At 51.8% G+C, this 26,130-nt stretch overlaps 1 protein-coding gene across 1 annotated transcript in view; it reads left to right on the top strand.

Annotated features, from left to right (window-relative positions):
- MSI2 (musashi RNA binding protein 2) overlaps positions 1-26,130 on the top strand; it is a 192,087-nt gene that overhangs the window by 126,034 nt on the left and 39,923 nt on the right. Inside the window, exons 6-7 of the mRNA XM_021416113.1 lie at positions 17,273-17,355; positions 22,419-22,533. Coding sequence (XP_021271788.1) covers positions 17,273-17,355; positions 22,419-22,533 — 198 coding nt within the window. The remainder of the gene's footprint in view (positions 1-17,272; positions 17,356-22,418; positions 22,534-26,130) is intronic.

Below are 26,130 nucleotides of genomic sequence, written 5' to 3'. Positions count from 1 at the left end.
TTCAATTTGTCAGGCTCTCTCTCAAAGATCTGCCACAGAAGAAAGGGTAATTAATAGGCTTGAAGTCATTTCCGATGTGTCAGTATTTCTGCCTTGCTTCCAAGTGATAATGTTCGCTGGCTCGAGGCCTCCGGGGAGCCTTCCATCTTATTAACTTGTCTGGGAGAAGCAGTGAGTGGGGACAGCTTGGGCCAGTGGGTGACATGAAATAAGGATTTGTGGTGTAGTGAGCTGTAAACACTGCGGCCGATTGAGTAAAAAGTGGGAAGGAATAAAAAATAAAAAAGAAGGGAAAAACAGCACTAAAAAGGCCACTCGTCACAAGTCCAGCAGCACGTGGCGTGGCGGGGGACAATGCGCTTGGTTTGGGCCGACCTGCAGCAAGGACCCCGGTACTGCTTGTGTCCCAGTGCCTGCTCTGGGAGCCAGAGCCATGCCCCTGCAGCCATCCCCCCCCAGATGCATGCCTGTGGTCTTTGGCCCCTTGTTCCCCACAGGCACAGCCCTCGGCTCTCTTCACCACTGTGCTCTGCCACATGCAGGGCATCACCTGTCCAAGACTGGGAGGGGAAGGAGCAGCCATACTGTGATGCTGAAATGTGCACTGAGGATTTTGCTAACCCTCCCCACAGCACAGCTGGGCTTGGTCCTGGTGGGTGTGAGCAGGGCTCTGCGGGAGGGGGGGGGGGGGGGCAGCACCCAGGTGTGTTTAATCCTGCAGATGAGAATTAAAGTGTCTGCTGGTGGGCTCAGCTCCCAGGGTGCCGGGCAGCACCCAGGTGCACTTAATCCTGCAGATGAGAATTAAAGTGGCTGCAGGTGGACTCAGCTCTCTGGGTGTGCTGAGCTGCTCCCTGGTTTCAGCAGAAGCTGTGGGACACCGTGGGGAAAGGAAGGATAGATGAAGTCCATGAGCTCTCTGGGGCAGAGTGAGGAGGAGATGCCCTGCAGCAGCGTGCTGTGCCTCTGAGCTGGTGTGTCCTGTGCAGTGCTGCTGTTGGAGCTCTGACCTCTGGATGGATGTGGGCATACAGAATGGTGAGCCTGTATCTGTGTGTTTAACCTTTTTAGCTTTTTTTTTTGGTTTTGTTCTTAAATTCTCCTTCGTAGCAGGAGCATGAGGGCGGTTTCATTAGCTGTTAAAGACAAACCCAGTGGAGGCAGTGCTGCTCCCCGTCGCGTACAGGCTGTTCTTTGGAGATGTTCCCCTTTTATTTTTTTTAAAGTGGCAAACCTTGGCGTTCGGGGTCACTGGGAAGGAACAGGATGTCTTTCACATATTGACAGATTTGTTTCTTCTCTTTTCTCTCCCACTCTCGCTCCTGTTTGTCAGACTCACATCTCATTTTCCAGAGAAATGATTGTGACTAAACGCCTCTGACAGCCTCTTTGCAAAGTGTGAGGTGGCCACAATGGGGAAAGCAGCCTCCTCAGAGCAGCGTGGTGATGAGCTGCTTACTGGGACAGCTGGGCTCTGCCACTGCCCTGCGTGTTCCTGCTCAGTAGAGTTCCCCTTGCAAGCACTTACTAGGAAGGCACCAATATAATCTAATTAAAATTTGGTTTAATATTCTGTGAAAATTAAAACCGAATCCTTCCTGCTAGAAAGAATGACCGTGCATGTATTAGTCCTCTGTGTTGTTGTTGTTGGCTTACTCAAATATTAACACTGCTTGCATGCTTGGAATGGTGGTTTGCATCCATTAGCAGAGCTTAATTCTCAAATTAAATGATGAGCGATACAGAGGAGGTGGAAGCTGGTTGCTAGATTATTTTTTCTAATGCTAATGGTACTTCCTGGAGGAAAATAAGGGAAGAGGGTGCAGTGCAATGTTATCGCTATGAAATGAAAACAAAGCCTCATTATTTGAGGATGGAATTTAGTGGCTGAGGGTTTGCTCTTCATCTGAAGCTCCATCCTGAATGCTCCCAGTTAATTGCCTGCTGAGAGGCGGGCGTTGCTAATCCTGCTGTGAGTCCCGGGATGGCGGCTGTGTCTGTGCTGCTGGAGTGACAGGGTGCTCGTCTGCATTCCTCTGTTTTTTTCCTGAGAGTTTGCAGTTCTTTCTAGCTGAAGGACCTGGATAGCCACTGTGTGTAGATCTGGTATGCAGGTGGAAATGAGGAAAATACTGGCTTTCATGTAACGGGCAGCAGCTTTCCTGCTGTCAGATTTGGTCCCGTGGGGGAAAGTTTTGGGGGAGTAAAAAAAAAAAAAAAAAAAAACCCAGAACTTCAAGCTGCAGTTTATTTTTGAGAGCTCCTTTAGCCTTGCACTGACCATGGAAAAAGGACTGTGCTTGCTGAAACCTCCACGTGCAGCTGTGCTCCCTCTGCCCAGCTGCCCTCTGCGCTGAGCTGGAAGCACGCTGTAAATATCTCTGCTCCTGATCTATTGGAAGTTTCCATTATTGATTGGCGGAAAGACTGCTTTTGTGTGCATGTTGCTTGTGGGCAGAAGATAACTCCAGCAGCGCCCGGTTTATCTCCAGGGCACAGCGTGGTCAGAGCACAGGGGAGCAGCAGCTTCAAGCTGTCCTGAGGAATAGAGCTCAGTGCCCGGGCAGGGAGATGTGCAGCAAAGCATCACCAGAGCAGAGTGGGGCTTGGGCCAGTCCGGGGCCCTGGGCAGAGCAGAAGGGATTGGCAGTGCTAGGCCTGGCTGTGCCCTTGTGGGAGCTGGGCGCTAATAAAGCCGTACCAGGCTGAAAGGACACGGAAACACCGCTTTGTAGCTATGGCAACTCGGGAAACAAGGGCTGTGTGGAGTATTTTGAAGGAGAGCCCTCATTATGGAGAGTTTAAAGAGAAGGTTCTTAGAAACGCAGGGAGGCTTGGCAGGGTAATTAGACTGGCTGCTCTTGGAGCAAATGCAGGCTCTGGTGGAGCGTTACTGGAGCATCTGGCCTCAGTGAGGAGCCCAGCACCGGCGGTGTTCTGCCACCAAACTCCTGCTCTGTGCTCTCGTGCTGCCCATCCCCGCTCCTGGGGCAGCTGGTGTTGGAATGCCCCCGGTTAATGGGTGCTGCACACTGGCTTCCTTGCCTCTGCTGAGCTGTCCTCCAGGAGGGGACACAGCAGGGTTAGCTGTGTTCGGCCTTGCTGCAGGTTCCCTGTGTTCTTGTGCCAGGGCCCCAGCTCTGTGCCTGGGTTTGCCCATCACTGCCAGGTGGTGGGCAGCAACGTTCTTGCCTTTTATCCACTGCCTTGAGCTCGTTAAATGGCTTTAATGGTTTGCAGGTGCCAGACTTGATAGAGGAGAAGCAATGTGATGCTTAGTTGAGAGTGATGACTTCCATCCAAAGCAAAGGAGTGTTGCCTCTGCGTTTCATCTTCCAGAATGGTGTGGCTGGTGCAGGAAGCCACAGCTGAAGGACCAAGGACCTTCTTGTCCTCACAGCACGGCACAGCCTGCGGCTGTGGCTGGCCCTCACTGCGCCCTGCCCTGCTGCCTCCAGCTCCATTCTCTGCCGAGTTCCCCAGTCACTTCCTGGAGTGGAGTGTGTGATGCCCATTTAAAGCCCAGACAGTGGGGCAGAGGGCATCAGCTGGGCTCAGCAGACGTTGAAGTAATCGAATAGATCGATCACTTGCTTTATACTGGCTCCTATGGCTGCACAGTCCACCAAGGGAAATGATTTTAGCTGCTGGCCTGCAGCACGCCCATCTGAGGCGTAACCAGGCAGGCAGGGCTGCAGTGACCACGTTGTTTGTGTGCTCTGGTGCAGGAGTGCACCGTGCAATTGCTGGAAGCCCGATGTCAGGCGGGTGTCAGTCCTGCCAGACTGAGATGACAATGGCATCACGCAGCGGATCAAAACATTAAGTCTTTAAAACCATATGTTCAATGTGTCATATCACAGGAGCTTTATATTCTTGGCGATAACAATCAGCAGCACGTTATCTGTGGTTCCTCGCCTGTACATTTCTTACAAACTGATAAACTCTGAGCTGGATGGGAATCAATCGGGCCTTGTCCTTAATGTCTTGATCCTCCTAGGAGGAGTGTGGCTGGGGGTGGTAACGGCAGGGCCGGCACCTCTCCATGTAGCCCAGGTCTGTGGTGCAACTCCCCAGTACAGGGGAACGCCCACCCCAAAAGTCAGCAGCCCAGGTGGGAAGCCTGGGGAACCACGAAGGAAAAAGCCAGGAGCACGAAGGAGATGGCCTGCAGCCATGCTGCCCACCAGCCCTGTCCTCAGGCTCGCAGCCGTGCAGGAATATGTGCTGTTGGTGTTTGAGAAGAATGCTTCACTTGCTTGGCATCTTCCAGCAGTAGGTTGGAATTAGTACTTTTTTTGTGTGTGTGGTGATTTATTTTGTTAAAAACCAAGGCATTATTCCTAATTATGCAGTTTTATGAGGGTATGCATAGCAGCATTCTTCCCGCAGTAGGCTGTGGGAGCTGGCATAATATTTAAATAGGAGCCCTGGGGAAAGGACACGCTTGCATTCAGAGGAGGCTCCGCGCAGTTGCGGGCTCAGCCTATTGAACTAGCATATAATTACCTCTATTCAGCACTGCCGCTCCAGTTATCAGCCGGCCGTCAGGGGAAGGCCAGCGCTTTAAAATGACATAGATTGTTAGAGAACATCAAACTTTTTTTAATACAGTTAATGATCCTCAGCTATAAATAGTCTGTTCCCATTGACTGGCAATAAGGCTTTTGTGCTGCGCCTCGCAGAGCTGCAAGGCTTTTCTTGGTTTGTTTTTTTTCTTTCTCCGTATGTACTGTAGGGCCTTTCATCCTGATTGCTTTACAAACAGCAGCCCTCCCTTTCTGCATCGGAAGATGTAGGTCCTACAGAGTGGGATCTTGCCCAAGGTCACGGAGGGGTTGATGAGTGAGGGAGATGTGGGCTCTGTCCCGTGTTGTTCGACCTGCTGCCTTCCATGGGGATGAGGACAGGCTCGATGTCCCCACACCTCTCCAGTGCCACCCAATGGTCCTCTGGGAATGGCCGTCCCTATCTCATTAGTAAGACAGGCAGCTTTTTGTGTGTGCCGTGCACCGGGGCTTTGCTCATTATCTTTTGAGTTGGACTGGGGATGTAGGTTAGTGGAGAAGTCTGGGGCTGCCAGCTCTGCGTTCCCCTGCTGCAGCCTGGGCATATAACAAGGACCTGGTCAAGAGGAGCTGTGTGCTGATGGAGCAAATCCCAGAGCAAGAGAACATGAGCAGAGAGGCAGGGGAAGAGCAATGTGCTTTGCCCTCAATAGTTTCATCTGGAGACCATAATTTGATTCGTACCTAAGGTGAGCACCAGTAACTGCTTGAAAACTCAGCATGCAGTGACCACAGCTCATTACAGCTCTCTGCTGACGGGGCTGCTTTTACACACTGTAGCCAATGATTCCATTTTGTCAACTGTCAGTGACAACATCTTTTTCAAAAACAAAATAAAAGGCCGTGGGCTTCATTTCTTCTGTTTCTGGGGCTGATTGCTCCTGCAAGAGCTGAGCTTAACCCCAGAGACTGAAGATCAAGATGGAGTAACGTCAGCAAGAAACCCCAAGGTCTGATCCAGGTCCTCAGCTTTCCCAGCAGCGATCAAATCACCACACTCTGGCCCAGAAGTCGCAGTGAGATCTACCACAGCTTTGTTCTCAAGTGCCTGCAGACACAATAGGAAAAGGTCACCGCATAAATGCCTCTTCTCCAGGGCAATCTCTGTCTGATTTGAAGGCCAGGAAGCATAGGGTGTTCTCATTAGAACCTTGCTGCCCACATGGCAGGACCAGGCTGCGTCTCAGTGGCCATGCATGCTCCATCCACTGGGCTGGGCCTGCTGGCGGTGCTGTGTGCTGGTGTGGGTGTGTCAGCAGAGATCAGAGATGATGCAGAGGTATCCGGTGATGGGTGGGGAAGGTGTGGGTACCTCAGGCACAGCACTCAGCAGAGAGCAGCTCTCTTTGCCTTCCCTGTTGGTGTGTGCTGTTGAAAAGCAGCTGCAGGGGAAGCGAAGCTTCCCATCGTATCTGGGGAATATTAGAAAGCGTAGTGAAACTTCAGATGTGATTTAGCAGGGGGGCCTGGGTTCTGTGCCTGTGCTGTGCCCATCTCGGAGCCATGTTTTCCTTTTCCGGTACCAGCAGATCCGTGTCATAAAGCTGCTCGGCGCTGTGTGGTCCTTATTAAAAGTTTTCTTTCCCAGGGGTGATTCTGCTCCTTTGTTGCGTCTGGTTCTTGAACACTTTATACTATCAAACAGCAAAACTGCTTTTATTGATGCAGCAAAGAACAATGGGATCTCTCCAGCGGTGCTCCCAAAATAGGCTCTTCGCTTTCTTTATGCCTGGCTTCCCACAGTGGAAAAAATGATTAAGATGTGTTAGGTTTACTGCGGTCACTTCAAGAGGAGATTGGTAATAGCAAGAAATGAGTCCAGCAAATAGATGAGCTCCTCTTCCCCAGTGAGGCTGAAGTGGCGCGTGCTTGCCCTGCCCGTGCTCCTCTTGCAAGGCAGAGAGCTGAAAAAGCAGAACGCGGCCCTGATTTAACAGTGCAGATGGGGTTGGGCAGAGATGATGGCATTGGGCACGTGTCAGGTCACAGCTGCAGGGACGTGCACGGTGCTGCTCGCTGTGACTGTGCCTGCCATGCCCGGAGCTCGCTGCCCCGAGGGGGGAAATCCTGTCCGTGCGCAGTCAGGGAGCGGAGGTGATGGAGGTGGGCAGAGCGCTCAGTGCAGTGATGCTGTGTGTGAGCTTCAGTTTTCTGAGTGTGTAGGGACTGGCTCTGAATTTCATACATGAACAGATGTCAGGGCATGTGCATGCATACTGTATTAGGGACACTGCCATGTTGGGGCGTGTTCTAGTGGGCATGGTGGGGGTGGGTTGATGGTTGCACAAACAGGGCAGCCTATGCTTGCAGGAGTAAGCAGTTGAGTGTTGGAATAGGAGTCCCACAGAGCCCCTGCGGACCCACTCAGAACCCCATGCTCTTGTGTGCACGGCTCCCTGCAGGTCACTGCTCCATGGAGGTGCTGGTGCCTTTGGTGCAGTGATGGGACAGTGCCCGGATGCTGCTGGGCAATGTAGTGCTATGTGCTTCAGTGGTGCTGAGCTGCCTTTGGGACAGGTCCCCATCAGCCACATCCGCAGGTGGTCCTCATCAAGAGAAAGCTGGCCTGAATTTCTAACTGATGTTAATGTAATTGATGAGGGCTTTTCCCCATGTATAGGAATTCTAAATATATATGTAAGAAAGTGATTATCTTAATGTTATTCATCATTTCCTTGAAGCGCGTGCTCAACCTGAACCTATTTGCTCTGATGAGCTTTTATGTTGTGAAGGAATTGATGTTATCTCTCTTTGCCTGTAGTCTTGAGCAAAGAAGCACAGCCTTTGAGCTTTCATTAAACAAGAGGGACTTCCCCCCATTCCTTCTGCTTGCCCTGTGGCACAGGGGCTGAGTGGGCGCTGGGCCCACCCCCATGCAGGGGGCTGCGGTGCTGCCAGGCTGTGCTGTGCCCCTGCCTGGCTCAGCAGCACTGGGCTGTGCTTCCAGGAATAGCTCAGCAGAGAGTTTGCTCTTTACATGTGTATCCAGAGGAACAAATGGTGCATGCATTCAAAGCATCTGTCATAGCCAGGCAGTTTCTCACAGTAGCATGCATTCTTTGCTGAGGCAAATACCGACACAGTGTATGAGCAGTGGGAAGGGGCCCTGGCCGAGGGTTTAACGCTGTCCAAGAATGTTATGTGTTGCCTGGAGCTATAGCCCGAGGGGTCGTACTGCGCTGCTCAGAGGTATTGCTTTAACCCGAGGCTAAGCTTCTCATTTCTGCTGGTATTTCCCTTGACCCTCTTCAGCATTTGTCTCAATTCCTGGAATAGTTTTCTGTTGTTCCCTGCCTGGTTCTGTTTCTTTGCGTGCGGGCAGCAGGGCAGCGCGAGGCCGCGCTCCATCCCCGCAGTGCGGGAGCAGCCTGGAACAGGTGAGCGAGTCCACGGGGAGCACCAACCTGTATGCAGGTGCTGCTGGGTGCACGGTCAGGCTGGGTGTGCAGTGGTGTCTGAGCTGGAGGTGAGGTGTGGGCAGGGCTGTGCCTGGCAATGCTATTGTGCCGTGCTCCCCCCATCCTGCGCTGCTTTGGGTGGACCCACAGTTCTGTGCGCTGCCTTGGTGAAGCAGCCGGCCATCACTGGTGGGCGTCAATAAACATTAAAGACTTCTGATCCCAGGGTCAATCACAGTGACTTCCTGGAATTGAGTGAGGTGTTCTGGTTTCTTTCTTGCAAAAGATAAGGCCCTAGGAAAGCATACTTTTTTAGAAATAATCTGTAATTGAAAGACTTCAGATTTTTTTTGTAAGAGCAAGTGCATGCTTAAACTCAGAGACAAATACAGCCAATAATATGTACTTGAAATGTAATGCAAGTTAATTCATTTTGGCACAGCCCCAGATACGCTGATGAAATGCCCTGTGAAGTGCTACAATATCTTGATAATGTACCTTCTCTGTTTGATTATATAATCAATTACGTTGTACCTAATAAAACTTAAAATTAGAGGGAAGAGCTCAGAGCAGCTTGTATCGGGTACAGATTGGGTCTCGGGCAGCTTGAAGTGAACTTCTCACCCTGCTGCTGTGGTGGACACAGGGCTGCCCCGCACCCCTGCCCTGGGACCTTTTGTGGCACTGCAGGGGCAGCAGCCGTAGCAGTCTGGCTCTCCTTTCTCTCCTTTCTCATTCCTCTGCTGTAAAGTTGGTGGTTTCTGGGTGGCTGGCTGTGCGGGGTGGGAGGAATTTGGCCTGGGTTTTATGGCCCTTCTGTATGACAGGGTTGATGGGAAACAAATGCGTTATGGCCCCGACAAGCTGTTGCTACATTTTTTTTGTTTCATTTTAAAACAGCACTATCAACCAGTTGGAATATGGGCCTGGAGTATCGCAGGGAGTAATCTAATTAGTATGAAGTCAATTCACTAGTTTCTTTTGTATCTCGTGATTAAATAAGTGGGAAAATGGCTTGAAAATTAGGTGCTAGAACGACCCAATTACATTTCTGTAGCTTTTTGTATTCAATTTCATAAACAATTTTGCTCTTCGCTGGTTAATCAGTGAATGCCTTTTTCCAGTTTGAAAAGCACTTTTGAAATTATAATGCAATTAAATTGTGTGTGGATGTTCTGGCATAGCGAGTGTGAAAGCTGGGGGCCTGGCAGACAGCCATGTTGTACCTTGACAGTAATGAGTTCCTGAGCTGGCAGCTTGCTCGTGTCATTCATAATATTGTCCGCGCCGGGTTACTCGGAGATGCAGCTGCCTTCGCTCCCTCCTCGCTGGGGTCGCTGGTGGCCGCGTGCGCTGCGTCCTCCTGGGGGTGTGAGAGCTGCGGTGCTGAGCGTGGGCACCTATCTCTGCCCCATCCCTGGCCCCGGGCTGTGCTGTGCCTCTGGGCTCCTCCTGTGGGCTCCCCCACCGTCATGCTTTTGCTAATGGTCTTGGGTAGCTCTGTGCCGTTTCTTCCTTATGTGAGCCTCTGTAAGACTGCGGGATGGGTGAGGAGGAGGATGGAGGGGATCGATGGCTGTTTTCCAGGAGAACATAACAGGATGAGGGGGAGGAGATGGTGGCCAGAAGTAGCCCTTGTTGAATCAGAATGTGGAATTGTTGCTTTGAGTAAACGATTAAATCCCTGGTGAAGAGCAGCAGAGTTGAGCTGGTGTGAAAGCACGCGCAGCCTTTGCTCTCAGCCTCCTCGAGGGGAGCAGCTGAGGTGCTGCCCGGGATTTACGGCCAAGCAGCACAAGGAGAAAGGTAGAAAGCTGTGTTAAGAGAAAAAGAAATAATGTTAGAAATAATGACTTGCTTGGCAGGTTTTAACAAGTCCAGTAATGGTATTAGGTGCCCTTGGCTCAAGATTGTAACCTCCTCTTAAATGATCATTACCTGACTAATAAAGACCTCAGGGCAGGTCATTACAGCTTAATTTAGACATAGCATCCTGTTTGGTCTGAACAGCGTTGCCATCTCTCAAGCTTAAGCCAGTGCTGAGCGCCATGGCTGGGAGCTGGGCTCTGCCCGGGCTGCTCTCCCAGTGCAGGGCACGGAGCACGTGCTCTGGGCATCCCTGATCTGGGCGACTTCCCGGTGTGTCACCTCCTGTCTGCTCCTGTTGGTGCAAAGATGGGGAGGAAGGAATGATAGGAATGGGGCTGCAGAGGTGTGAGCATGGATAGAAACACAGGTGTCAGGAGATGCTCGTGGTCAGCTGTGGAGTCAGCATGGCTGCTGTGCCGTGTGGGCTGTACCTGAGCCCGGCTGTGATGGTCATAGGAAGGCAATACGAGCTCATTGCTTCTTGTTAGTTGTACTTCGTGCTCCCGTTGTTCCCTTTCAGAGTACATCACAAACACTGTTTCTTCTCATCCCAGTGTTTGCGATAGAGCTGTGTGAGCTAGGGGTGGCAAGAGAGAGCTGCTTGGACAGCTTGTCCTTCCATGCACGTGGCACTAAGCAGAGCCACCAGGACACGGGTTCAGCATAAACTCTTTCTTCCATACAAGACACAAACTGGGGCTCACTGCCACAGGTGCTGCAAAGACCAGGGGATGAGAGGCAGCGGGAGCTGCTGCTGCACTGAGCACAACGGGCAGCTCCTCCACACCGTGCAGCTGTGTTACAGGTCTGCCCTTGGTGCCTGCTATCTTGAAGGGATTTTAGGTCCTTTTACGTTGAAAGGAGTTAATCAGGTATGGTATTGCTGTGTCACTCACTCAGAACGGCTGTGTGCTGTGGGATGCTCCGGCTGTGTGACCTTTTGGTGCAGCGGGACGAGGCCGAGCGGCCGTGGCTCTGCATCTCCTCATGGACTGACATGCGAGTGCACAGTGTGCACACGTGGCTGCTTCCCATCTCGGCTGCAGAGCTGCTTAAATGGAAGGGGTTTTGTGCCATGATAAATAATGTCTGGGGGCAACTGTTGCGTCCTGCCCATAGGTGAGGACATAGCAAGCTGCTGGCCTGGCATGTCCCATTGCCTGTGCCCTTCGGCCAAGCCCAGGTGGGGCTGATGGAACAGAGCTTGTGCAGGAGTGGGGACTGCCCTGTGCTCGAGGACAAGCTGTCATATTTCCCTAACCACATCAGCAGCAAGCTTCAAATGCAGGTAATTCTAATAACCAACCTCCCCGGTTATTAATATTTTGAGGACATCTCTTTGATAAGCCAATCTTTTCAGCCAATTTCCTACTCAACCAAAAGCAAAACAACTTTCCTCCCAGTATTGTAAATCTGTTGTTAAAATGAAGAAAAAGAAATGGGAAAGAAAAAAAAGAAAAAGGAAAAAAATCCCCCCAATGACAGAACATTTGTGCTGGGCTCGGTGCTGCGTCGCCTTTGTTAGCCCCGGATAGAATTATGCATCACAAATAAAAACTGCTGTCAACATGCATTGGTTTCAAAACATTAGAGCATATGGTATGTGATTATCTGTATTGTCAAATGCAATAAAGTGAGTTTGGATATAATAAAAAATGTAATATTTTAGAAATTTGGTAATAAACTGTGGAAGAATTGACAGGCAGAGAGTACGTGAGGCCCATGGGGGGCAGCACCCGTGGGGCAGGCTGCTGGCAATGGGATGTGGCTGGGCCTGGTGGCATCGCCCTCCTGCTCCTCTCCCCATCCTCGCCCTGTGTGGCATTTGGGGGCTCTCCTGTGTGGAAAATTCAGACAAGTGTATCATACATACGTGCGGTTTTTCTTAGGTCAACGTTAATGCGTCTAAATGATCTGTGAATGCATTAATGGCTTCTGTTAATTAACAGTATGATAAAGCTGGCATTTAGTAAGTTGCAGTGTAGTGTGCGTTTTAGTCATTATGTACTTGGTGCTTTGGTTTGATTTCAGAATGCTAATAGAATAAAATTTTAATGAAGACTTGTTGTTATGAAAAATGTATTAGAGCAGTTGAGGTGCTGCCGCGTTGCGGGGCCATGGCACATGGTCGAGGGGAGCGGGGTGCCCCAGCCCTGCAGGCCCGGTGCTGCGTCACCGTGGGTCCCTGCAGAGCGGAATGAGCCCCTCGATGTCCCCTGCTGCGGCTTCTCATTCTCTGAAGCCCACTTCTTGCTTTTGCTCAGTATTTTTTTTTTTTGAATGATGATCCCTCTGTGGGTGCCTGGCAGCTGTGGGAGGACAGCGAGCAACCTGAGTGCTGCAGCTATCCGGAGCAAGGGCTGAGCAGGCTCTGGCTGCTGCCCTACCCAGCTGCGTGCTGCCCCATGCTCCTGCCGTGCTGGCACTGACACCAGCACCGTGTGCTGTCCCTGTGTGCGGGCAGTGCTGCAAAGTGATGGCTCATTGCTACTCTGGGCTCTAGCATGGAGGTGAGGTGTGCGCCATCCAAAGGGCATAGCCTGCAGGCCTGGGAGTTACTTCCTGAGTAGACAGAAACATCTCCTTTCTGTGCGTGCCGCACAGGAAACGGGAATAACGAGGAATAACAAATGAGAATTGACAGCTTTTGTCTCAAACAACTCTGAGCTATAATGAGCCGGGTTGCTGTTGTCAGATGGAGACGTCACGGAGGGACTGGAAAGTGGGGGAGAAGCAGCGTGGGACCTGGAGTGCCAGGGGAGCTGTGTGCTTAGTGCAGAGACAGCGTGGGGGGGGGGTTGCATGAGGCTGAGCTGTGCGGCTCCTGCGGGGCTGTGGTTTGAGCAAAGCAGCGGCTGTGCCAGGGATCCCTGTTCCAGCACACGGCAGCGGGTTGGACCCGTCCTGGTCCTCGTCTGAGCAGTGGAGGTGCCCTGACCTCTCTGCTCTGCGGGCAGCAGCCCCTGGCTGTGCTGGCCCCCTCCCTCCTGCACAGCTCGGTTCCTGCTGCGGGTGGGCCGGCGGCTGCGGGTGCGAGATCGCTTACTAAGTAACTTCTTCCCTTCTGATTACAAGGGATGTGTGAATAAAGCAGAACTGTATTGATTCACACCAATCTATGCATTGACTGTGTGGGAGCCACTTGTAATTCCCAGTAGCACCAGAAAGCTTTGCAACAGGGAGAAATATGACCAGGCAAGTTGAGCAAATAAATTAAACCACTGTCAACTTTTCTTGTTTCTTCCCTCATTATTAATGGATGGAATGGGGGTCGTTTATCAAGAGGAGGAAAAATTAATTGACACGGGCCTTAATATTATTATGCTTGGCTTGTCTGGTCACATTCCTTCATTTTTTTTTTTTTTTTGCTTTTCAAAATGCATTTTATTACAGTTTACAGGTCCGGCTGCCAAAACTGTTGGTATAAACAAGAAAGCAGGTGCATAAATAATGCCATGGCAGGACTGGACGCTGCTGTGCTTCATTGCTGAAGTAACTTAAATATGGGGAGAAAAAGAGAGGCACAAAACAAATACAAATGGGAACATCGGGTACCAAGACCTAAAGCAAAGAGGGAATGCGGCCCGAGCCCATGTTCCCTCGTTCTGGTGCTGTGGTTGTGTGGGGCTGTCAGGGATCCACATCCCTGGGCTGGGCACTGTGAGCTCTGGGCTGTGCTGCACTGCCAGGCTGTGGGGACGGGGCCGTGCTGCCCTGTGCTGTGTGGGTGCTCACCAGGTGTTCTTGCCTCGCAGCAGGAACAAGAGTTGAGCGTTGCTTTTTTGTGTGATGTGGGCTGTGTATCTCTTCTCCTTTCCCTTGGTCTTATGGTTTATTGTGCAGACAGAAAAGAGCTTTGGTGCGTACTTATTTGCCGGAACCCTTTCCAAGGAGCTGTCTCATGCTTCAGCACACTGTGAGTGTAGTAGGAGGTGGTCCCAGCTGCAAAGCCCATGCAGTCCAAGTAGACAACACAGCCCTGACTTGAGTGAGAGGGAGCACTGCAGGTGCGGGAGAGGTGAAGTGACCTCCTCCATGTCATGGAGTGGCCCTGGGACAGCCTGGGATCAAAGTGGTCTCCTCTGGTGCTCTCTGCCCTGCTTCCACCCCCGGAGCTCCTCTCTGTGGCTGAAAAGTCTCTGTAAAGCAGAGGGGTCCTTTGCCTTTCGGGAAGGCGCTGGGTTGGCGATGGTGTGAATGCTGGGCTGGGCCGTACTGGGAGGTGATGGTAGCCCCAGGACAGGGCACACTGCTGTGGTCGGTGTCTGCTCTGCCTGTCACAGCCTCTGGGGTCAACACCAGCATTAGCCTTGTTGGTGCAGGATGTGATCCCTGTGTTTTATTGGCATTAATGTGCATATGGGCTTGAAAGAGCAAGGCCTTCCACATGTAAGCTGATTTCACATAACTGCTGCTGAGTGATGTCCTGGGTGTACCTAAACGCAGCTGTAATACACACTGCTGTGCCCTGGTTGAGGAAAGCAGCTGCCAACTCACAGTGAAAGCAGATATATTTCATAGCCATGGTGTCGTCATCTCAGCTATATTTTACTGAGGTTGACAGAAAACTTCTCAAGTGACGACAAAGGTGTGAAATATAGTTGATTCAAGTGTGAAAAAAACAAAGTGCAGAACACAGGAGCGCTGACATTTGGTATCTTCAGTGCAGCTTCTCAATGTGATTTATGGCTCCCACTGATTTGTTTTAAGTTGTTTGGATCTTTTGGTTTCAGTCGGTTTCGTGGGGCAGCGTTCCTCTTGTTTCTGGAGCACAGAGCCAGCACGGTCCTGGGTCCTGGGCTGGGGGTGGGCGTGCTGGGGACAAGCCATGCTGCCAGGCACCGAGCATCTGGGCAGTGATTTCAGACATACTGGGGATGTTTCCAAGGAAGCTCAGGCTTGTGTGGGTGCCGGGGACTGCCTCGCACTGCACAGGGCAATGCATTTCCCCATGCTTAACCCTCCCTGTGAGCCGTTCCCTTGGATGCATTTCCCCAGGAGGATGCTGGTTGAGCAGCCCCTGCCCGGCTGCCAGCTCTGCTTGTAGGCTGCACTTCACAGGTGTAAAGTGCCCGAGCAGCGAGGGGAGCCCTGCGCTGAGCAGCTGCAGAGGAGGGCTCCCACCTGAGGGCCGAGCGGGTGCCTCTCACTCGGGGCATCTCTTTGCCTCTTGTTTTATTTTCTCCCTCTTCATTGTTTTTTCTTCTACAGAAAAGATTATTCAAATGAATATTCAGTTTTATTCATTTGAATTAAAAAAACACCAAACCGTTTGACTCTGTTAAATGCTTATCTCTTAAATAGAGCTTGTTAGCTTCCAATAATAGCTTCATTCAGAAGGATGCCGTATAATTTCATTTTAAAATGTGTGCTCCTTGACAACCGGAATCCTATTTCTGTCACCATTTCAAGCAGCCGTCTTTGTTTTGTGTTAATCTTTTTCATACACTTTCCAAGGAGCATTTTTTGTTGACTCTCAGTACCTCTCATAAGGAGTAATTGTTTAGTCCAGGAAGGTTTCAGAGAGCTTTGGTAATTCAGAAATGAGCACGTATTCATTACGCTAACTAATAAGGCATGCATACAGGAATGTTTTTTTATACGTGCAATTATTGAAAGCCGCAATATCCAGTATTTTAAAAGTGAAACAAAGAAGGACCCATTACTGGTTTACTTTAGGAATTTTTTGGCTGCGGGGCATGTGATCTCCTGGGGTTGTTCGTTTAAGGAGCATTAGGATCCTATGGACAGGCTATGTGTGCAATGGGAGCAGGGCAGTGCAGCCCCCCAGCACTGAGCACCCTTCTCGTGCTCCTCCAGGGAGCAGCGAGGCAAAGCTGGTGCTGGCTTTTCCTACGGAGCCGCTCGCATCTCTTTGCCTGCCTGCCTGGAGCGGCCTAGATCTTTAAAAACCCACAGATGAGCGTTGACACCTGTGGATTGTTATTTTATTCTTGTTATAAAACCTGTGAATACAGAAAGCTGGGCAGGTCTCTGGTTCTCTGGTTTAATCAGAGGCGTAGTTTCTGGATAAAGCCGTGTTTAAGACGTATGGCGTGGGATGAGGAGGGGAACCGTGTTTCCTGGTCAGAATGTGTCCTGCCTGCAGCGGGCTGTCGTGCTGTGTATTAACACTAATCTCCTCTAAATTCCCCTTCCCGGCTCCAGCCTGGCAGCGAGACCTGACAGGAGCCCAACGAGAAATCCTCAGCTGCAGTGCTCACTAATGAGTTACTAATGAGGAGGCGGCAGCGGTGCTGGCCCCAGCACCGCGCAGGGCACTCCAGGCTGCTGCATCTAGGTGGTTAACCACAAACATTCTGGTTGTGACTACGGGTCTGTTTAAGGCGGATTTAAATGGTGCAGCTTGGAAGGCAAACAGAGGGCCTGGGTGAAGCACAACACTTGAGGCTGTACGTGCTGACGTGCAGAGCAGTGCTCGGAGCGCTGTGTCTGGGTGCAGTGCGCTGTTGGGTGATGTGCTGGAATCCATTTTTAGTGTTTTTTTCCACCCCTTCAAGAAGATCCAGAGAGGGAGGGGGGAGCGTTGGCCTTCGCTACCTGTGCTGCACATTCCCAAAGAGGCGCTGCCAGGTGCTGGTGCCATGGGTTTGGGTGAGGTGCCATGTGTCCCTGCGGGGCCGTGCAGCCAGCAGAGTGCACAGTGCCAGGCAGCAGGCATCCAACAGCCATAACGCAGCCACCATCCCCACGCCTCTGACACAGCAATGCAGGGGACAGGAGCAATTAGATCAGAGCCCTCTGACTGATGGCTTCTGAGAGGCCTCAGGATGTCCTGATGAGGCATTAGAGGAAGTCATTCAGGAAGAAGGGACAAACGAGCACCTCCGGAGCTTGGCCGGCCCCGGTGCCTTGCTGAAGTCATCAGCGTTGGCTTTGTGTGAGGGGAGCAGAGCAACCAGCTGCTGTCTGCCTGGGTTCTTGGTTGGTTTTTTTGTCCTGCAATGAGTCAGCCCTAATGGAGAAGTCCCTTGGAATTAAACAGGAGATAAAATCAATATGCTTCCATAGATGTATAATTGGGTTTTGTAGAGATTGCTCTTAAAAACCTATAAGGTGTAAAAGAAAATGTAGCCTGATCGTAGTTTCTGAGCTGTCGTGTAACTGGGGTGTAACTATCCATTAAATTCTTTGGATGGATCAAAAAATCCATAAGGAGGTTTTAATTCTCCATTAAATCCTATGGAAGAGCTGTAACAGAGCCCTATTAATTTTCTGAGATGATGCTCCTTCCCTCCATTAGGCTGTAATGAGTTCCACAGCAGCGCTGTGGAAGGCAGGTGTGTTTACACGGGCATATTCCTGTGAAAGCATTCCAAAGTCCAAATGGCAAATCATGCCTTGTTAGAAGGAAAGCTGTTCAACCTTGCTAATGTTTTCCTTTCCCCCTCCCCTTTTTGTTTCTTTATTGAACAGGATTTGGTTTCGTTACTTTTGAAAACGAAGATGTGGTCGAAAAAGTCTGCGAAATCCACTTCCACGAAATCAATAATAAAATGGTAAGTGCGCGTTCTGCCCCATGCCTGGTGCCGGGCAGCTCTCCTGGGCTGGGGTGCAGGCCCTGGGCCGTGGCTGCTGCCAGGCCTGTGTCCGCGGAGCCCGGGCCGTGCCGCAGTGTGCTGGCATTGCCCAGCCCGGCCTCTGGGGAGGTTTCTCCTGGGTGACATCAAGTCCCAGGTCGCACGGTGCCCTGTCGGTAAAGCCACTACGCCAGATGGAAAAGGGTGTTTGTCTTCCAAGTGATGCGTAAACTTTGATATTTTCAGCTGAAATACTCTTTTTCCCTTTGTCAAAACATCCTTCGCTTCTCAAATGTGTATTCAGATATGCATTGTATATTGGCCTGATATGTGTTCACAGACTTTAAATTCAATAATGGAGCTTTTAGTGTGGATAAGATCAAAGCAATCTCCTTGGCATATGCTGGAGGCCTGATTCAATATTTGACTTGCTAATTTTTCCCAGGGCACTGAAATAATATTCTTCATATTGTTCCTGACTGCAATGTGCATCTGAAATAAAAGCGGCCGTCCCTCGGGCGGGCACGGTGCTGGGGTCTGGAGCCAGGAATGGGGCAGCTCACCCTGCCCAGCCCCGCTGCTCTCTGCTTCGCTCCCGGAGTTTCCTTCTGCTGCCAGTGACGCATCGCATGAGACAAACGTGGGCTGTGGGGGAGGTTCCGTTCCCCATGCAGTCACTAAATGCCAATCCGTCTGCCTTAAAACTAAACAAGAGCTAACAACCAATGCCCCTGCCCTGAGGAGCAACAGACTTGCCACAGATTAGGAGCGCTTTAAATTTGGGTAAGGCTTGTCTGTGGGGAAGGAAGAATAGGATTTTCCTGGTGCTTAATGCGAGGTGAGTGCCCATCATGAAGCACTCCACAGGTTTGCTTACTTCACACCACATACTTCTCTCCAGAGCTCAGCTCTCACCTGTGTAAGTCACCGTGGGGAGGCGCAGGAGGTGGCCAGTCTCTGGCAGCAGCCAAAAGCAGCACAGGGGACAGAGAGCAGGGCAGAACTTCTGCACAGGGGGCACGGGGGGGCAGGCGTGCCAGGCAGTGCTGCTCCCCAGCAGGAGGAGCAGCCTCCAGCTGAGCTGTGTGCCCATGGGATGAGTGCCTGGGGGCAGTGGGGTGGTCCGTGGTTGTTGCCCTTCCTTTGCTCCAAACCTCAGGATGGGTTTTGCTCTGCTGTCAGAATCTGCCCCTCTGGAAGGGCTCCTTCTGCAGAAGGGCTGTGCAGGGCAGCGGGCAGGCAGCCTGAGCAGGGCACAGGGCGAAAGCGCTCCGCATCACAAGGAGCAGTGGAAACCGTGTGGGTGTCGGTGTTCTGCTGTTGTGAATAATTGAAGTACATTCTTCCCGGTGCGTGATCCGGGCGCCTCGAGCACGCTCTTCTTGTCACTCCTGCAGCACTAATTTTAAAAGCAGCCCACGAGGGAGGAGATGAGACATGATCCTGTCTTGGGACTGACTCATCGTGCTGCTGATGTGCCTGCAGATTAATTACCAAACCCATGCAGGAGCAGCAGAGCCTGTGCATGCATGTGTGACAGCGCGCTGCGGTGGGTGGCACGGGTCGGGGCTGGCAGCACACAGCCTTCCTGTGGGCCCCTAGCCCTGTGCCTTGGGTCGGTGTGCTCCCCAGCATCGTGCCATGCAGGTGCTGGGGGCCCAGCGCAGAGCATTGCTTCGGCAGCTGCCCCACATGGGCTCCCATCGGCGGCTGCTCTCTGGCCCGCCTGCAGCCTGCCTTCCCGCACAGGTTATTTTTATCCCTCCTGTTCTGCCTCTGTTGCCATCCATAAAGCTTAGAATGTCAAGTGTAATATTAAACGAGTGGCGTGCAAGTGAAAGGAAAATGCCAGAGAGGTATTTAATAAATGGAAGCTGGAATTGATGTGGGAGGCCGCAGGTTCTATTCCCAACTCTGAGGGGAGAGGGGGAATAAATAAAACCAAAACGAAATGTCCCCAGAATGCTGCTGGTCTTGCCAAAAGAAGCCTGGTTTTCCATAGGGATGCAAAAGAAGCTGGAAAAGAAACGCGATGGGTTCCTTTTGCTTTGAGATCTGTGCTGTAGCAGAGCTGTTCCCATCCCAGGATGACGTGGGGAGGTGGGGCCGGACCTCTCTGCAGTGAGTTGCCATCACACCTCAGCTATTGTGTGTGGGCTTCCATGGTGCAGGGCCGTCACTCTGCTCCTCGCCTTGCGGTGGGACCCGCTGGTGGTTGTGTTGCCCTGGATGTGTCAGTGCTGCTCAGGCCCTCCCAGGACCGGCAGCCTTCATGCTGCGGTGGAGCTGTGGTTGCAACGTGCATCACACCACGTGCTTTGGATTTCCATCCCAGAGCTGTGCCCGGCTGGGGACGTGCTTGCCAGCGGTCACAGGCAGTACTGCTAGTGGCTGCAGCTCTCGCTGGCGCCCATGGTGAGGGGCAGCAGGGCGTCCCCGGGGCGGCCCAACCCCAGCTAACCACGAGGCACGCTTGGCCAGCAAGACAAAGTCACCTTGTCTTTGGGTGGTAAAGTAGATTTTTGTGTGCTGTGGATCTGGGAGTGCTCTGCTTTCCCTGGAAAGCTGTTGGCCGTGTTCTCGTGAGCCATCGTGGTGCTGCGAGCTGACAGCCCGTCTTGTTGTGCTGGGTGTGAGAGGCTTTTCACTCCCCATCTCAGCCAGCCTGGGCTCTAGTGCCTTTGACTGCTCGTCTTGACCCAGGAGCACCCCGGCGCGACATTAACTCTGCCAGCTAGACTAAACAAAAATAGTGACTTTTAGTTTCCCTGCTTTTTTAATTTTTTTTCAGCCTTAAACCGTTCTTTGTTAGGCTGCTGAAACTGGAGCACATCCCTCGTACAGGGGAGGCGGAAAAAATCTGGAAATTATTAAGATGTGCAGAAACGCTGAACTAAGTTTGTGTGCGATCTGGGTTTGCACGCAGCCTGCCTGCATCAGGCCGGCTCCAGCGTGGCACAGAGCTGGGCAGCGTCTGTGCCATCAGCGGATGCAGAGCGTGGCCACATGTCCCATGGGGCAGCCTGCCCCGGGCTCTGGCGTCCCCGTGGTGCCCTGGGGCTGTGCTGTCCCCAGCCAGAGCAGCCTGGCCCTGCACATCCCAGTTCTGCACGTCACCCATCCCAGACACAAGTCATCTCTGCTGGGCAGTGGCTGGAGTTTCTGCCCTTGGTGTGTGGTATGTTTGTTTACGAGGCTCAAGAATTATTTCTCTTTCCTACTGGTGACTCTTTCCTCCCCCTTTAAATCCAAGTTAAAACTTCTTTGCAGCTCAGTACCATTCCCTTTATATCCTCGTGTGCTGTGAAAATCATAAATTAAGCCAGTCTTTCAGGGAGCAGCAGCAGGCTGTTTTGTGGTTGCAAAAGCTAATTACTGGGTTATTGTTTCTAACGGTGCTAATCCAAACTTCATTTTCCTGTTAATTGTTCGTCGAGCCAGGCTAGATTGTTTTCATCGTTCTGAATATTTGCAGCGAATGCGGCTGTGAGGTGTAACCAATGCGTCCGTGACACTGTGAGTGGTGGCAAACCGAAGGGTGTGCTGAGAAATGAGATGGTGCAGCTCTGGTGATCACCCCGCTGCAATTTGGCTGGAGAAATTAGATTGGCACGCTCCTGTTTAACGACTCTCTGATTAACAACGTGCTGAGGAATGGCTGGCAGGGCATGGCCGAGGCGTCGGGGCGCCTGGTGCCAGTGCTTCAGTTGCATTGGGTTCCTGTGCACTCGGAGGTGAAGTGGTGGCATGTTGCTGCTGGGGGGCCCGGTGAATTCCCTGACAGAGAGGTTTTTGCTTCCTTTTCCTTCTCTCTTTACCTTAATACCAAGGCCCCTAATGCCCATTGGTGCACTGTGGGGCTTTGCGTTGCACAACGTGCTGGTGCGGGGCTGTGCTGTGCTGCTCCATCCCTCGCAGCCCTTCCCCACGGCTCTTTTAAGGACCCAAGCTCTTGTTGATAGGAACGTGGCAAAGGAGAACTTGAGGAATTTTACTCCAGCCTTCCCTGGATCCGGGCAGTGTGCCGGTGAGAAGTGCTCGTTCTGACAACGTTGGCAGATTGTGAGCGTTGTAGCGTTGGGCTGTGTTGCAAGCAAGCAACGTAAATATGATCTGCACGAGATTTGCAGCAGAAAGGGGAGGAGTAGGTGGTTTTGTTTAAAATACTGCCATTACAGTCAGTTAACCTTCATGTTACCTAAATGAAAATTGTATAAACCTGAAATTTTTGCTGATCAGGTTGCCTGGAAACAGGCGGTGGGTTTTCATAAGACAATGAACACACAGCCACTGATAGGGCTATTAGGAACGGAGATGTTCAGCCGCCTTATCCGACATCCCCGGGCCCGTCTGCTGCCGTCACCGCTCACCCACCGCTGCCAGAGGGGTTGGGGACATGGGGCGGCCACGGCCTGTCCCAAAGGGGCAGCACAGTGGCACCTGCAGGTGCCCAGCACCCTGCAAACCGTTCCCCGGAGCGGGCCGGCCCTGGGGCTGCCATGAGGGCTCGGGAGGAGTGAGCAGAGGTGATGGCCACGGCATGGAGGGACGCAGAGGCAGCGGGAGTAACTGGAAGTGAAAGAATGCAGATCATTTATTAAAAGGGTTTACAGAAATTTTCTGCTGGGCAGAAATATTGATTCCTTATTCCTGTTTTAAAAGGAGCTTTTTGTAATGATCACCGAGAGTCGTTTTGTGCTATCGATTGTAATAGAGCTGTGCTGAGGACTTTCCTCCATCCGTTCCACGCCTGCAAAGTGTCACTGAGAGAAAACGCAGCGCGGGTTTTCCTTCCAGGACCACAGCGAGTTCTTCAGCCAGCACTTCTGTCATCCTTACGGCGCTGGGTGCGCTGAAAGAAACACGCGTGTGCTCCTCTAAACCCATTGATACTCTTTGGGAAGTTCGTCCCTGAGGGGGAGGTGGCGAGGGCAGGAAAACGCTAAAAATAAATCTTCCCCCCCCTTAAGTAGATCGGTTCTGCGTTTGACATTTACATGGAATTCATTTGCATCTCATTTGTACATGTTTCTGCTCAATAGGTAGAATGTAAGAAAGCACAACCTAAAGAAGTGATGTTTCCACCAGGGACGAGAGGAAGGGCCCGCGGATTGCCGTACACCATGGACGCTTTTATGCTGGGGATGGGAATGTTGGGTAAGTGTGCCACCGAGCGTCTCCCAGGGCTCACCCCCGGTCCTCAGCGCCTGTGTGGGTGCGAGCCTCAAACTTTACCAGGGCCGGGGTGGGGGAAATAATCCTGTCTGTGGGAAATGATTAACTCCCCCCTTCCTGGAATATAAGAATTTGCATTTAAATGGATGTTTTAAATAGCCTGTTTTACTCTTCCTCGCAAAAATAGAATGATGAAAGATGCAGTGTGTTCATTCTGACTAAAAATGATCTCTCCCCTTTTTTAGAGGAATTGAGTCACACATTATTCCCCTTCTTTTAAAGGTATCTTTGGCAGTTCGACATAGATAATTGAAAATCTTGCTGGCTCTTAAATGGCATGCAAGGTGGAGAAAGCAGGGGGATGCGTAACAGCATAGGTCACAACAATAATTACGAGTTTCAAGGAGATGGAATGGTATTTTAGCCCAGAGTATTGTGTCCAGAAAATACTAATTAAATGGGATAAATGATATTTAATGGCAAAATTCTATTTGTGCATGAGGTCTATTTAGTTATAATTGGTTCTCATTTGTTTCTGCCTGGGTAGTTCTTTCTGTATAGTCTGACAACCCCTTGATATTCTGTCCTCAGATTTGCTAATCCAAAACGCTGCTAAGCCATTGCCAGTGTCCTTTTGTAAAACCCATGTATTTCCAACCTTCTGCTCCCTTTGTGTTGCTGGACCTTTCCTTGTCACACACTGTGGCCATAAAGCACAAGGGGAGCAGCTGGGGGTGTTCCTGGGCAGAAGTCCCCCATTTCAGCACACAGTCCATCTCTGTGGCCTTTCTGATGCTCTCCAGCATTGTGCTCAGGGTGGCAGGGCTGCTGGAGTGGAGCAGGACAGCAGTGCTCACCCCTCCCCTCCAGCACCGCTCGGCTGAAGGCACCCAGTGGCCGGAGTGGGGCCTGCGCACTGAGCTGCCGTCAGGGCAGAGGGTTTGGTTCCCATGAAAACTGGGCTGTTCTGGGGAGATGTCTGACCTCAGGCACTGCTTGAGGGGATGGGGAAGAACTTCCCTGCCATGTTTGCATTATCTCAGAATTAATGGCACTGCTCTTTGTGTGGCTGGAAAGATCCGTTGCTGGGATGTGTAATTCAGTTATTTCAACCGAACATCTATTTTTCTGTCCTCACGCTCCAGCACCACCCTGCCCCAAAGTGTCTGAAGATTGCATTTTATGGTTAAAATATTTATCTTATTCTGATCGGTCCGTGATTTTATTACCCAGCGTGCCCAAGTGTACACGCCGCTTTCAGCCGCTTCTCTCCCTTTGGTGCTGCACTGCCACTGGTCCAGGCAGTGGAGCTGGGGGCTCCTTGCTGGGCTGGCACAGCCTGGGGGCAGGGAGCAGGGCAGCAGCCCCTCTGCCGGATGAGGGGTGATGCTGCGAGCAGTTCTGCAGCTGGGCTCCGTGCCATGGGCCTGAACCCAAAGCTCAGCCCGCAGGTGCAGTGGGAGCGATGGCTGCCTCTTGGGAATAAGATGGCTTCGGGCTTGAAGAAGCAACAGAGTCGTCCTCAGTGTGTGGATCATCTTCCGTGGACAGCTTGCTGCCGGGTCGTGTACTGTGGTCACCTGCTGCACGGGGTCGGCCGGCCAGCGCTCCTCGCAGGGCAGCCCTCAGTGTGCTTATTAGATTTCAAGGCAGAGTGGCTTGCTCAGAATTACTGATTGATTTATGTTGAAGGCCAGATGCTTCGTTATCTACTCACGCTGCTTTTTTTCATCTTCTGCTTGCTACAGTATAATGATGTGCAGACCGGCAGAGCTGCAGCCCGCGGTGGTGGTGGCTGCTCTCAGCCCCTTCCCAGTGGCTGCCCCAGGGCTCACTTCAAGGCTGGGAGGGGAAACCAAGCCCTGATGGGGAGCCCCATCCTGCTCCATCCCAGTGTGGGGAGGGCGTAATTAACCCGTCACACAGTGAAGCACTCAGCACAGCGGGCTGCCGGGACTGTCTGAAGCAGCAGAATGCTTTACTAAGATCCCACAAGCCTGGTGGCAGAATTAGCCCCCTCCTTGCTTTAGCTGTTTGACTGGACTGAGTCAGAGTGGATGGGAGCTGCTCTTAGAATGCTGTTGTACCTGTTTCCAGGAGCCCTTGTCCAAGGTCACCTTCTCCAGATGCTGTTCGCAGGCAGAGCAGGAAATCAGAGGAGCGAATGCACAAGACAACCCAAAGGAAAGAGTGGAGAGTGACTCCCTCCAAAGCTATTAAGGAAGTTGGTCTTTTTCATTAATCATAGCCTCCCTGAGGAGCCTGCAGCAGCCGGGGTCTAAAGGTGCACAGGCAGCCGCTTCTGTGATGATTTGGTTGATTGGAACAAAATTAAAGTGTTCTTCTGAAAGGATTTTTTGACTGCAAGAGTGCAGGCAGGCTGAGCCTTCTGCCAGGACCGCTCCTGGGCTGTCTCAGTCGCTGTCTGCTGATGGGAAGCACACGTCCTCGGGGGAGGCCAGGAACATTAATTAGCCACTCTGCATAAAGAGCAGGCTGGAGCGCGCTCAGTTCCGTGATCTCCTCTTCCTGGCAGCCCACCTGGCCGCAGCACGGCAGCTCGCGTGCCGCAGTGAGCAGGGCCGTGCCCCTCGGTGGGCAGTACACGTGGTCGGCTGGATGAGGGCTGGTGGAGCCTGAGAGCTCACACTGCCCCCAGGAGCCCCCGCCTGTCTGCTGGTCCTAGTGCGAACTCCTCACCCATGGAGCCCCTTTGCCGGGGGCCATGTAGGTGCTGCTGCGTTACCCTTGCCTTCTGCTCTTGAAAAACAACAAAGAAGAAAGTAAAGAGGGGCAAAGAGAAGAGCAGGTGGGCTCCATTCCTCTTTCCTCCTGCTGGCAGCAGCTCTGTGTTTCGGATGGAGTGCTGCCACTTGCTCCTGGTGGGACACCAGGCACCAGGGGCAGCTGCTGCACTGCATCGTCTGAGCTGGGCCCTGCAGCACCCGCTTCATTTGGTGATGGGTACCTTGGGCTTGCTGGTGTTTTAATATCCAGTAACCCCTCCAGAGATAGAGCACAGCCCATGAGTTTTATGCTCTGAGACTGCTGAAATAATGTCTGATAGGAACACCAAATTTCAGGAAGTCTCTGCCAGGCTGCTTATATCATTGCACCAGGCAGACCGGGGCTCTGCATTACTGCACACGTTCAGGTGAGGTAGGCTGAACTCATGCATAAAAGAAGCCTGTGCCCTTCAAAGAAAGTCATTCCTTTTTTCCATCAGACTCTGTTTGATAGAGCAGCAGCTCCCTATGAGGCAGGGCTGGGAAAGGGAGCCCTGTGTTGGACACGAGCTTCCCCTGGGACCTCTGGAACCGCCGGCCTTCCGCTGCCCCTGCAGTGGGACAGATCTGCTTTTTTGGACCATGGGAGCAGCTCTCACAGGGGGAGATGATAATTTTCTTGCACTGACTAGAATTCTTGAATGAAGTGTGAAAGCAGAAGTCCCCATGCATCCATATGTTAGCTGTGAGGTTTGTCCATCCTGAATCACAACATCTAAACATGGAAGACTTTTCTGTAGGTTGGTTCAGCGGCTGTAGACACTTTTCCTGTGGAGACGCTTCTCCCTCTGGA

This window comes from Numida meleagris, chromosome 18 (assembly GCF_002078875.1).
Source record: "Numida meleagris isolate 19003 breed g44 Domestic line chromosome 18, NumMel1.0, whole genome shotgun sequence".
NCBI lineage: Eukaryota > Metazoa > Chordata > Aves > Galliformes > Numididae > Numida > Numida meleagris.
This window is presented reverse-complemented; position numbering and strand designations above follow the sequence as displayed.